This window comes from Zootermopsis nevadensis, unplaced genomic scaffold (assembly GCF_977971745.1).
Source record: "Zootermopsis nevadensis isolate Lab colony 2312 unplaced genomic scaffold, Znev_1.0 Znev_ptg000021l, whole genome shotgun sequence".
Classification (NCBI taxonomy): Eukaryota; Metazoa; Arthropoda; class Insecta; order Blattodea; family Termopsidae; genus Zootermopsis; species Zootermopsis nevadensis.
In genome coordinates this window covers 16612301-16625715 of record NW_028259153.1, presented here as the reverse complement: position 1 = coordinate 16625715, position 13415 = coordinate 16612301, and the positions used below count along the sequence as shown (strand labels likewise).

General features: G+C 39.2%; 1 protein-coding gene and 1 long non-coding RNA gene across 2 annotated transcripts in view; one reads left to right on the top strand and one right to left on the bottom strand.

Annotated features, from left to right (window-relative positions):
- The window catches only part of LOC147873204 (uncharacterized), a 78842-nt gene that overhangs the window by 62914 nt on the left and 2513 nt on the right, over positions 1-13415 (bottom strand). The gene's annotated exons all lie outside the window — the stretch shown is intronic.
- On the top strand, positions 3632-7784 carry LOC110835567 (uncharacterized). The gene is made up of 4 exons (XM_022075902.2): positions 3632-3824; positions 5523-5661; positions 6293-6577; positions 6930-7784. The coding sequence occupies exons 1-4, from the start codon at positions 3752-3754 to the stop codon at positions 6940-6942; spliced, it is 510 nt and encodes a 169-aa protein (XP_021931594.2). The 5' UTR covers positions 3632-3751; the 3' UTR covers positions 6943-7784.

Below are 13415 nucleotides of genomic sequence, written 5' to 3'. Positions count from 1 at the left end.
TGTGAGAATTTTCAATTTTTTTGGTTTTGTGCGCTTTTTGGACAATTTGCAGAATTTTTTGATTTTTTGAAAATTTTGAAATTTTTCAAAATTCCCCCACCCGATGCCTTGCACAACCGGTGTCTCTCATACTGTTTTTGATGTACTGTGTCTCTGTCGAATGCGGTCTGTGCCTGACTCGGTCTCTGCAAGGACTGGTCTCTGTATGACACGGCACTGACGTGCCACATCTTCGTATCCCAGGTCCGGCAGACAACAGGTAAGGCAGACCCCCTCACCGGCAGAGACCGAGTCATGCAGAGGCCGGTTAGTGCAGACACCGAGGCAGGCAGCAACCGGGTGAGACAGAGGCCGAGTCTGGGAGAGACAGGGTGAGGCATTCACCTAGTTTGGCATTCATCTCTTAGAGTGGGTTTAGAAATGTTTTTGAAATTTTTAGAAAAATTCGAAAAATCAAAAAATGCTGTAAATTGTCTGAAATGCGCACAAAATCAAAAAAATTTAAAATTTAAAAAAATTAATGTGAAATTTTTCAAATTTTTTGGTTTTGTGCGATTTTTGGACAATTTGCAGCATTTTTTGAAAATTTTGAAATTTTCCAAAATTCCCCCACCCGATGCCTTGCACAACCGTTCCCTCCCGTACTGTTTCTGATGTACTGTGTCTCTGACGAATGCGGTCTGTGCCTGACTCGGTCTCTGCAAGGACCGGTCTCTGTATGACACGGCACTGACGTGCAACACGTAAGGCAGAGAGTCCCTCACCGGCAGAGACCGAGTCCTGCAGAGGCCGGTTAGTGCAGACACCGAGGCAGGCAGCAACCGGGTGAGACAGACGCCGAGTCCGGGAGAGACAGGGTGAGGCATTCACCGAGTTTGGCAGGCATCTCTTAAGGAGGGTTTAGAAAAGTTTTTGAAATTTTCCAAAATTTTCGAAAAATCAAAAAATGCTGGAAATTGTCTGAAAAGCGCACAAAACCAAATTTGTTTTGGAAATTTTGGAAAAAATGTAATGTGAAATTTTTCAATTTTTTTGGTTTTGTGCGCTTTTTGGACAATTTGCATTTTTTTATTTTTTAAATTTTTAAATTTTGCAAAGTTCCTCCACCCGATGCTTTGCACAACCGGTTTCTCTCGTTGTTTTTGATGTACTGTGTCTCTGACTCGGTCTCTGTATGACACGGAACTGACGTGCCGTCTCTTCGTAACCCAGGGCCGGCAGACAACACGTAAGGCAGAGACCCTCACCGGCAGAGACCGAGTCCTGCAGAGGCCGCTTAGTGCAGACACCGAGGCAGGCAGCAACCGGGTGAGGCATTCACCGAGTTTGGCAGGCATCTCTTACATATACATTTTTTAAAAAATTTCAAAATTTTCGAAAAATCACAAAATGCTGGAAATTGTCTGAAATGCGCACAAAATCAAAATTTTTGAAAATTGTGTAAAAATTCTAATGTGAAATTTTTCAATTTTTTTGGTTTTGTGCGCTTTTTGGACAATTTGCAGCAGTTTTTGATTTTTTGAGAATTTTGAAATTTTTCAAAATTACCCACCCGATGCCTTGCACAACTGATCCCTCTCGTACTGTTTCTGATGTACCGACAATATCCTGGGTTACGTAAGTGCCGTGTCATACAGAGACCGGTTCGTGCAGAGACCGCGTTCGTCAGACAGTTCATCAGAGACAGTCAGGCAGAGACCGGTTATGCCAGCCATCTGGTGGGGAGAATTTCGAAAGTAATTTTTAAAAATTTGAAACTTATCAAAAAATTAGAAAATGCTGGAAATAGTCCAAAAAGCGCCCAAACAATATATTTTTGAAAAATTTCACATTCAAATTTTTTTAAATATTTCAAATAATTTCAGATGTGTGCTTTTAAGAGTATTTCCTGTGGTTTTTGATTTTTCGAAAATTTTGCAAAATTTTAACATTTTTTGAAATCTCTCCCCAAGTTATGAATGCCAGACTCGGTGAATGCCTCACCTGGTCTCTGCCGGACTCGGCCTCTACCGTACCCGGTTCCTGCCTGCTTCGGGGTCTGCATCAACTGGCCTCTGCAGGACTCTCTCTGTGACTGACAGTGTCTCTGCCGGTCTCGGTCTCTGACACCCGTCTCTGCCGCACGCGTTATGTGCCGAGACGGCACGCCAGAGACCGTGTCATACAGAGGCCGGTTCGTAGACCGAGTCAGGCAAAGTCCGCATTCGTCAGAGACACAGTAAATCAGATACAGTCCTACAGATACCGGTTCTGACAGGTATCTGGTGGGAAGAATTTTGATGAAATTTTGAAATTTTAGAAAATGTTCTAAAAATAAATAAATACTGAAACTTGTCCAAAAGGAGCACAAAACAATTTTTTTTAAAAATTGCACATTGAAATTTTTTCAAATATTTCAAATTTTTTGGTTTTGTGCTCTTTTTGGACAAAATTTTGAAAATTTTTAAAAAATGTAGAAATAGCTCTAAACGTTGGGAAAGGCGAAAGTAACTAATATTTTTGAAAATTTAGAAAAAATTTAATGTAGGAATTTTTCCAAAAATGTATGCTTTGTGCGCTATTTGGACATTTTCCTATATATTTTTTTATTTTTCGGTAATTTTGAAAAATGATATTTCTTTAAAATGTCTTCCCACCCATTTCACACGCCGGACCAGCTCTCTCCTACCCGGTCTGTGCCGTACTGTTTCTGACGTACGCGGTCTGTTCCGGAACCAGTCTCTTCTGGATCCGGGCCCTGCTGAACCCTTTCTCTGCCGGACCTGGCCTTTTCGGCATTTGTATTATCTAGTGCATGCCAAAACCTTCTTATCACAGAACCTGTCAATGCCGGAACCTGTCTAGGCTATTATTTTTTCCATACTGCAACATAGATTAGTAGGAAGTAGAATGCTATTTACTTTGAAAGTGTAACCTAATTTACTAACTATTAAATGGTCTGGTAAGAATGCCATATTAGCTGTCATCTAATGTATTATATTAACTTAGCCATAGTATGTTTTCCTGATATTAGTCAGGTCATTGATCTGACCGTAATGTACTCTTGTTTAATGAATGTTACATATTCTGTTAACATGCCCATAGTGTGGAATAAGTTTTTATTAGACATGTTATTAATGTGCCTAATTTACTGTCCCTTGGACAAGCTATTAATAATGGTCGTTTATGCCCTAGTATTAGGTGGGCCACAGAGTAGCTTTTTTAAATTTATTATAAGGGCTATTAACCGTTTAATAACATATCATTATGTAATAGCTAATAGGCTATTGACCAGGGCATGGTATAGCTTAGTTTACTAGGCATTAGATATGTTATTTTATGGTCCACACTACTAGTTATTCGATAGTCTGTTAACATAGCCATAGTCTTTGCACAGACGTCCAGCAAGTGGTATTCAAATATTCTCCTGAACAAGCTCAGAGCACCATGATGTCATCGTGCGTGCTGTTTCTCGCGTGTTTTTAGCATTCATGAGGCGACGAATTATGTTTAAGAGTTAAATCATCCGCTAGGAGGAGCGAATATCTTCACAACTTTAAAGTTCGAAAAAATACATTTCACGTATGAAGGGAAACGTAGTGGGGATTAGAATGTTAGCTTGAAAAGAGGGGGGGGGGAAATATGTGTATGTTGTCTCTTGTAAAATGTGTGTCTGTTTGTGTGGCGACTGCCTATATAAAAGCCAAGGCATAAGGGTCACACATTTAAGCATCAGTGACTCTTCTATTATCCGCAAAGGATTATTGGTGCCATGAAAGGAATAAACGTTACTGAAATCTTGGCAATAATCGCCATGTTTATCATTGTGGAAGCTGAAAAATCAGGTTAGCATATTTTATTTTAAGTTCACAATAGATTATTTTATACTTTACAAGCCGAAAATAAAATAGTAAATATCTAATCTTGAGTTTATAAACTGCTTCCATGGTAACCTAATAATTTACGTGATTTGATGAAATTCTGCAAATGAATTTGAAATGTCAAAGGAAAGGTAGTTAAAATATTTATATATTTCTTCAAATCTAAAACTTCTTGATGATGGTGAAGAGTCAATCGAATAAAACTTTTCTTGGATATTATCCCTCGTCTAGTTAATATAAAACGTAAAAACGACGTTTCGGAGATGGGGATTAGCTCTATCTAGTGGGCCCAACTGTGTAGGAACCTGAAGACGGAGATAGAGTCCAATCTCCGAAACGTCGTTTTTACGTTTTATATTTACTAGACGATTGATAATATCCAAGAAAATTTTTATTCAATTGTCTATATATTTCTTATCAAAGTTATCTAATATGGCAATCCTGCGATAAAAGAGTTAAGACCAGATTGTAGTCTCTCTTCATTTTCCTCAGTTTAGGTATGACTAGAAATGTGTCTACACGTCCCTTTCATGGCGTAGAGTACATCCCAATTGTCACGCGGTTTTAGACTCTCAGTTCTACGTTCTCAAACCACTAGGAAAGAACGGTCATACCTAAGTGGCATAAAAAATGTTTGAGAAACTTTTATATTGCCCTGTATTAGAAGTCTTTCGATGGTGTAAATGTGAATTAAAAATTGTTCAGTTTCGGAGGATAGGGCACAAATTTTGATGTAGTACCGTGAAAATTTAACAATGACTTGCGATCGATATATTGACAAGGAAAATTTATATTCCTCTTTTTTCTTCTTCTTTTGATATACATAAAAAACAGACAGACTGACTGGATGACTAACCAACTAACTAGCCATCTTGTATAAGAACCAGAAGCTAAAGTATCGTTAATATCAATGCCCGCCATTAGACATCCACCTCCCATACTCGCATCCTATTTAATATTTGCCCTCTTTTCGTTTCTCGTTTCTTTTAAATGGTTGTATTCCCTTCGACGATACGTATGCAAGATAGTCGAAAAATTGTCGTTAAATAACCCATAAATATAGCAATGATAGTAACAATGCACATTTCTCAACTATGCAATTTACCATCGACACGGCGTAATACATTTCGTAACTTTCTGTTTATGCACCAAACATAGGTTTCTTACCGAAACTGGTTATTCAACTTCACTTTCTCTGCGTTTCATGACCACGCGTGTTAAGAGGGAACTGTGTATGGTTCCGACATCTTGTAATTGGCAACAACATCTCAGGGCCAAACACTCAGGTGCGTCAACAGTAAAAGTGACAAAGGACAGCTGATTAAATTGCAAATTTTATACCTCACACATTGTATGTGGTGAACATGGTGTGATTGCAAACAAAGGCAACGTATTTCGAGCATTGCAGATGGATATCGATAGGACTGGGGCCGGGTTGTGCGGGATACCCCAGTCAGGCGCATTCCGCTTGCTGACAGAAGATACGCGGTAGGCGACTGCACAAAATTATGTAGGATTTGAGGTTTTCACGGCGGTGAGTCTTAAGGGTTGTTGCGCCGTGTAGTATGGTAGAAGTTTACCGACCCTGATGATGGAGGCAGCAAGGACCTATGCACAAAATTAATCGCGACTGCCGTTCATTTGTGTGTTTTCCCCCTCCAGAATCAGCGGTTGGAGTAGAGATCGTGGCACCAACAGAAGGCGGGCAACTCCAAAGAGAGAAGCGGTCTATTCTTCTCGCAAAAACTTTGGCTTTCGGGAAAGGACTGCTGATTGGAAAAGTTGCGGGCATTGCTCTCGGGTAAGCAGTACGATTTTAATTTTCCTGTAACTTGAATAGGAGTTTACTATTTCATTTCTCCTCCTTTCTGCGCCCTCTTTTTGCTCTGCTTCCTCCTTTTGTTCATCTCGCTGTTATATTTCCTCTGCTTATATTCTCCTGCTCCAGTCCTACTTTCTCCTTTTTTGTTATTGTTCCAGTTCCACCTTATTTTCGTGTGGTTCTACTTCTCCTTCATCTTCTCCTCTTGTATTCTATGTTCTATTACTTCTTATTGATCCATGTCCTCCACTTATTTTTCTACTTCCATCTCCTCTTCCTATTGTACTACTTTTCTTGGCGTCCTGTTCTTCATGTTGTTCTGCTCCCTCTACTTAATCTTCTTATCGTCCTCTTCCTCGTTCTGCTTCATATGCTCCGCCTCTTTCCTACTGTTTTTATTATTTAATCATTTTCCATATTTACGATCTCGTATCTCTTCTGCAACTGTTATGTACAAGCCCCATTTCGGTTCCTTCTAATCAATTTTATCCAGTTCTTCTCTTTCTTCTCTTTCCTGTGTTGACTTCTCTCTTTCTCTTCATATATTTACTTCCCTTCTAATTAACTTGTTCAGAAACACTTGTTTTAATTCAGCAAATTGTTTTTACAGGGCGCATTTGGGTTATTACGGAGGTCTTTATGATCGTGCCTATGGTGGTTATGGAGGATACAGAGGTTATGGTGGGGATGGCGGGTATGGGGGGCATGGGGGTTATGGAGGGTATGGTGGGCATGGCGGTTATGGCGGAAGCCATGATTACTATCCTAGCCAAGGTGGAGGCGAATTCGGAGGATCCTACAGCCAGAGCCAATCCTCCAGTTCAAGCCATGGTGGTGGCTGGGGAGGGGGAAGCTACTCCTCCAGCCAGGCCGGTTCTTCTGCTTCTGGATATGGGTGAGTAGGAAATGAACTTCAATTCCGAAACCGTGTAATTAGTTCTGTTTAAATTTGGTACTGAAGGTCTACGGACTTCGAAGAACTCGGTGTGTGTCTGTCCAATACAACTTCTACATTACGTGCAACACAAATCCATGTATATGTATAGCAGAACTACACTAACAAAAATTTAATCATCCTCGCAATTTCCAGTGACGAAATTTCATCAGAATTAATTCAGTGTTTTCGGAGGTCAAAGAGAACACAAAGACCGAGTATCGCAACTTTTAAACTGTGCGTTCATTTTCGCGTGTCATGCATATAATTATCATTTAAATCATACTCATACTGCCGTTTGTTTTTATTCCAGATGGGGTAGATGAAATATGACGTCATTCGTGAAGTGTTCATTATGAATTTAAGTAAAAAAAAAATATTCGAACTGAAGAGGAGTTTTGAATTTTAGCGCCCCAAATTTTTGCATTTGTGTTTAGGCGTAATGATTTGGATACTGAGTTTTTATTCAGTAAGATTTTCATCCCTTGGTTGTGGTGTTCATGGAAATTGAAATATAATTTTCGATTGCGAAAAGATTCAGTACCAAGACACAACAACTGAAGATTATTTCACTGTATATTCTTAAAAACTAAAAATATTCTAAGAAGTTATTCAGTGTTTCAAAGGAAGAGATTCCATTTGTGGCATGAAACAGATTAATTAGTTTTACATCAAGCACAATAATTGATTGTTAAAGAGGGTGTTACAAACACTTTAGCGTTAAGTGAATCTGACAGTCATCATTTCCAAGTAATGAAGAGGATGGACATCAGTTTCAGTAATTTATCGCTTACTAATTACACTCATGGTCCTGTTCCCTGTATTTCTGAAAAATGGATAATGTAATTAGAGTCATAAATACGTTTGTTCATTAAACATACTCCGGGAGAGAGGTGTGTGTTTGCAATGTGTATTCCACATGAGAATGTTCTATTCTTGTTGTGACAGTACACAAGAAGAATATAATCCGACAATGCTCAAGAAATATTGCAGATAAAAGAGTTAATGATTATTTGATGTGTAATTAAAATTAGGTTAAATAGTAAAGATATGAATGGCTGAAATATTACATGAATATTTATGCAAACATGACAACATAGGAATCCTTCTTTGTGACTTCTCTTGCTCAAAACCGTAATAAAGACATTACTTTTTATGAAATATTAAACCGCTTTTATTTTATAGTACAAGTACTATTCATTAAAGTTCTCAGGCCATGATATCGTTATATTGACTGCCACGCACATCTACTCTACTGAAATTCCATTGAACAGGTTAATTTAGTCGTAACGATTCTGACTTGGATTCTGGATGTGCCGAGTTAGAATTTCAGCCTACTTAGATTCCATTGTGACGAAAATTTTCGTGGGTGTTTTCACGATCGTTTCCTTCTGAATCTCTACATACCTTTAATGACAGTTTCCGTGAAGCTTCGACCGAAAAGTCTGAAATCGGGTTAGGTTGAGTACCATTATGCCTGCGACGAATGCAAACCATTACAAGTGGTCCATGGATTTGACATAAGAAGCTTCTAAAAGCATCCCAGGCAAGTCTATAGACTGTAGAGAAAGCGAATGATTCTTTCCAAACAACAACATTGCGACATTAAAAAGAAGAAAACGATTCTCTAAGACGAGGTCATTGATGAGAATTTTAAAATGTTTCTGTGAGGTTAAAGGCGATGATTGCAAACCGTTAATTCGATAAATTATAATTACTCAACCCAGTGCCTATCTTCTCCATTATTATTTTGAGTCTTGGTTTATTTTACTATCTACCATCTGCATATAGAATCGAATGATTACGTGCGAATTAGAAATTATGGGTAAATTGTCATGATGTCTTTTTAATGTGCTATACCAGAATTTTCCAAGTAGGTCTGCGAAAAGTCCTCAGATTGGGCTGACACAGGAAACGGTTTGTTTCCTACTTTATTTAATGATGACTTTCATTTTTTCAAAAGTGCATAGTATCGAGACTCGCAAGTTACTGAGGTAATCAAATCAAGAATGATGAGATGCATGTATTAATAATACCAATGGGAGAGACAAGATATGCATATACAATTTTGATAGGAAAACCAGACAGGTGGAATGCATTCATATGGTTAATAACAGAGACCAGTGGCGGGTTCTTGTGTGTGAACACGACAATGAACAAATGAGCTTTCAGATGCAAAAGAAGACTGGAAATTTCTTGAGTAGTTGGGCGATTATTAGCTTCTCAAATGTTAAACTGTTCCGTTGAGTTACTTCACGTAAAGAATAACCTAATAAGACACCAAGGAAAGGGACATTGTCAGGATATCTGACTTCCAGGCAGACAAGCAGACCTGGAACCTTCCAAACACGAGGCAGGATGATAATTGGCGTTAGGTTTTCAAACTGTTCGCATACAACAAAGGCATAATAATAACAAATTACTACCAGAACCTAAGTTGGAAGGAAGAAGATAGGAATTTAACTGCCAATTATTACTTTCAGTTTCCGAAACTTGGGATTCCCCATCAGAGCCACGCGACCTTGTTTCGTGTTACAATTACAGCCATGTGCAGGGTTACAGACTGTGATAATCAGTCTTGCTTGTCCTGCGACCACTCACATCCTTAGGCTGCGTTTAAGTCTTCATTGACACGAAGGGTCAAAATTTCGTTGTTTTCTTCATATTCTTTCGTGTTGACCTTATTCTGACCTTGAGATGGGCCGATTTATAAGCAAGCTCTGATGCCAAAAAGATAAAGAAGAAGAAGACAGGAGAGAGAAAGAGTAAAAATAATACAATAAAACAAGAATATAGAGGAGAATTAGCAGCAGACGGAGGAGGAAAAGAGCGAACGAACAAACGAAAGTCATCTTCATCAGATCCTACCTAAGATGAGACCTTGATGCTGAAATATATTCATTTTATTTTAATTTCCAATGCCGGTCGCTGTAGGACGTGCAACGTGTCGGAAGGATTCATTACCTGATAATTGATTGTGAGACCGGAGGCCAAATACGCTACTCATCATAATAACCTTAACGAGAAAGCTTACGTAATAATTATTCGGGTCGGTCGTGAACTAGACATGCAAAACGAAGGCACACCAGGGTATGAAGAGGTCCCTGCGTTAAGTAAAAAGTCAAAATACGCAGCGGATAAACCTGTATAGCACAACTGGCATAAAGTCACACACTAGGAGACGCCTTAATAGTTTACGTAACGCACTAAAGACAGAAGAACAAACAACAGCGAAGATCATCGAAAAAAGAAGAAATCTTCTTTTCCTGCCCAAATTTTCATAATTACGAAGCTCATCAAACCGAAAGCTGAATCCATTATGGATTTCGCGCAGCAGCCATATTGTTATTTAACCTTAACAGACGTTGCTCAGCTTTTGGGGGTATTTTACCGCAAGACCCTAATAAAAGTGATGCTAAGAGTCGCGTACATCTCAGAAGCACTCACCATGTTGTTATTGACAGTATAAATGTAGTGTGTCTATTAATGGTATGATATTCATACCAAGTTTAATTAAAATCCGTCAGTTGGCTCAAACGTTATTAGGGAGAAAGGCACACGGACATGCGGTAATGATGATAACACAAGCATACTTTTCCCTACAAAAATTATTTACGTTAGAAAAATTCGCAGTGAGGAACTTTAAAAACTCACCAAAAATTTCAGATCGTGCAGCAGAGATTAGAACCGAATATTTTAAGTACAAGTGTGACAATGAATAAACGAATGAGAAATGGCTACTTTCTAAATAATCTTACTTTCTGACGAAACATGTGGAAGTAAATTTACTGTTCAATACGCCTGTAATTTGCAGAAATTAGGTAAGTACCTTTACACTTTTGATTAGTCTGAAAGACTTGCAAATGAGTAGTGTTCACATATGTGACGTCCGGATCCATCTTGAATAGTATGCCTAGTGATTCCATTCAACAAAGTGGGTCTCTGAGGCAACAAATAACAACAGCCTTGAGGCTTACAACGGCAATTAGAATCCGGTTACATTAGCAGTTGTAGCTTACACAACATTTTCTTAAACTCGAAGCACGTCTCAAGTTGCCCTTCAGTCATTCAACCAGTCACTCGTGCAATCAGATGCTAAATCAGTCTTGCTAAAATTCTGTTTTGTTTTCCCTGTTAATATTATTCAATGACTGGTCTTGGCCTACGTAAAACTGTACCTTCGAATACATTTGTATCTCATCAACTAACTTCATGGAGCAGAGTCCTTGTAAAGCTGAAAGTCACTCAGTTACTTAAGAAATTGTATGTCTTTTATGAAACCCGAGGGTTCATGACGTGTTCACAAAAGCCCGCCACTGGTCCCTATTCTGGGCTAGACGAATTGAGTCCACACCCTTCCACTTTGCTTCTCGAAGATCCATCTTGAATGACATAAGTGATCATGAACTGCTCATACGTAAGAATATGGTGGGGGGCTATCGTAGCGTATTTAAGGTAGTGTTCTGGAATTTTCTTGATTAGAGAGCAAAACAGTGAATTTTAAGTAGTCTGGCCCAGAATCAGACTTGATACCTCCTGAATACAAGCAAACAGTTTTTTTCCTTCCAACAAACTGCTCCATAGTTTCTGTACTATTGATTTGTTATGTAAACGATATAATTTATATAACAACAATGCAGTATAAAAAAGAACGCATTTGGAGAAAGGTAAAATGATAGCAAATAGCGCTATTATACTCCAGTTTTATTTTTATTTGTAGTGTTCTGTCTGACGACAGGTCCATATATTATGAACAGGATCCTTCCAACCTCTTCAGGTTGTCAGGGACCTGCTCATACATATATACATTCTTGGCAGAGATGATCAGAAGTGGTTTGCCATTGCCTTCTTCTGTGTGTGAGTGGAGTAATTGTTGGGATGCCACGGATAAACCGGGGAAACCCCCGGAGGAAAACTCCGTGATGCCTAGACCACGGCCTTGCCCAACACAAGTTATAAATTTGAGCACCACCGGGAATTGAACCCGGGACCCCAGGCTTACAAGGCTAGTGTTCTGACCGCTAGACCACCGTGGCGAACACTCCAGTTTTATACAAAAAAGAAAATTATTTATTATCTGCCTGAATTTTAAAATGATTGTAGTGCGTGTTAAATCTGTAAGGTTTAAAAATTACTTCTATCTTATCCTTTGTGTGGAAATGCTTTCATAGGGTACCTATAACATACAAATCACGTCTGCCACGTCTACCCACTTAATATCCTGTACGCGAAAAATGTCAAGGTTTTCCACGTTGCAGTAACAGCAAATAAAACAAGTCCATCCTCTGAAGTACAAGAACCTGGGAATTCCTGACCGATGTTTATTAAACACCACTTGAGGCAAATGTCACGAAAAGCTCGAGGGTCATTTTACTCAGGTTTCGAAACTGAATAACGCTATCGTATTTGCTACATTTAACAATATCCACACTGAGTTTTTAGTTTCTTCCTATTAGTGGAAGTTAACCGTCCTCAGGGGCTCACATTGTGAGTACGGGAAGTGGCGCTCGCGAGGTACCGGGGCTACCCAGTGTCCGGGGGTATAGCCGGTCCACCCAGCCCCGGGAGATATAAATGCAGCGGACTGGTCCTCCAGGTTGGGGGTTAGGGGTTGGGCGATAGGCTGACAACCTATCCCCGTAAAAGGAACATTGTCAGGAAATCGCAGAAGGCGCCTCGGATTGGACTGAAAAAATGGCAACGACACATGGAAAAAGGTTAATGATATTACACTTTATTCTTGGAATGTAAGAGCTTCGTATAGACCAGGAGTACGGACAATGCTTATCAATTCACTAACTGACTATGACCCAGATATCACTGCTTTGCAGGAGATAGGCTGGGTAGGGACACGAAAGATGCGAAAACCAAACTGGGATCTGTATTACAGTGGTCATGAACAACAACATATATTCGGCACAGGCTTCTTGGTTGGGAAAAGAGCAAATCAAAGGATTATAGGATTCACGCCTATAGACATGAGGATATGTGTTTTAAGGATGGAAGCCACATTTTATAATATAAGCATAATAAACGCCCATGCTCCAAGTGAAGATAAGGAGGATAATGAGAAAGAAATATTTTATGAGGCTCTGGAAAGGACATATGATAACTGCCCCAAGAACAACTTGAAAATCATAATTGGTGACATGAATGCCAAGATTGGAAAGGAACAAATCTACAGAAAATATACTGGCAGACATAGTGCACATGTGGAAACAAACGAAAATGGGAACAGACTCATTAATCTAGCAGCATCACGAAATATGGTGCTTAGAAGTACTAGGTTCGAGTAGAAGAACACATATAAATACACATGGGAATCTGCTGATGGGGAAACACACAACCAAGAACATACAGAGGAGCAAATATAGACTCGACCATTATCTGCTGGGATCTAAAATTAGAGTTAGGATATCAAACATAAGGAAATTAAAAGGACCAAGGTTAAATAAACTCAATCTGGGGTCTCTAAAGAGCGAGGCAGTATTAAAAACATTTAGGGAGGACATACATAACAGGTTAAATAAATTGGGCACAACAGGCCTTACTGTGAATGAGAGATGGGAGCAACATAGAAAAGTACTTGCAACTTGCAGCTTCCAGTGAAGAAATACTAGGCATGAAAGAAATAAAAAGAAATGAAGGGTGGTACAGTAAGGAGTGGGAGGATGCAACGAACAAGAAGAACAAAGCCTATACACGAATGACCCAGAGGTGTAGAACACGAGCAACGATAGAGACATACCGACAACTAAGGCAGGAAGAAAAGAGAATACACGGATGCCCTAAAAGACAA

Bases quoted from the DNA above. Each gene is read 5' to 3' on its own strand.
- LOC110835567 (XM_022075902.2), top strand. From the start codon at position 3,752: ATGAAAGGAATAAACGTTACTGAAATCTTGGCAATAATCGCCATGTTT. The intron at 3,825-5,522 runs GTTAGCATATTT...TTCCCCCTCCAG, and splicing joins TGTGGAAGCTGAAAAATCAG to AATCAGCGGTTGGAGTAGAG. The intron at 5,662-6,292 runs GTAAGCAGTACG...TTGTTTTTACAG, and splicing joins GTTGCGGGCATTGCTCTCGG to GGCGCATTTGGGTTATTACG.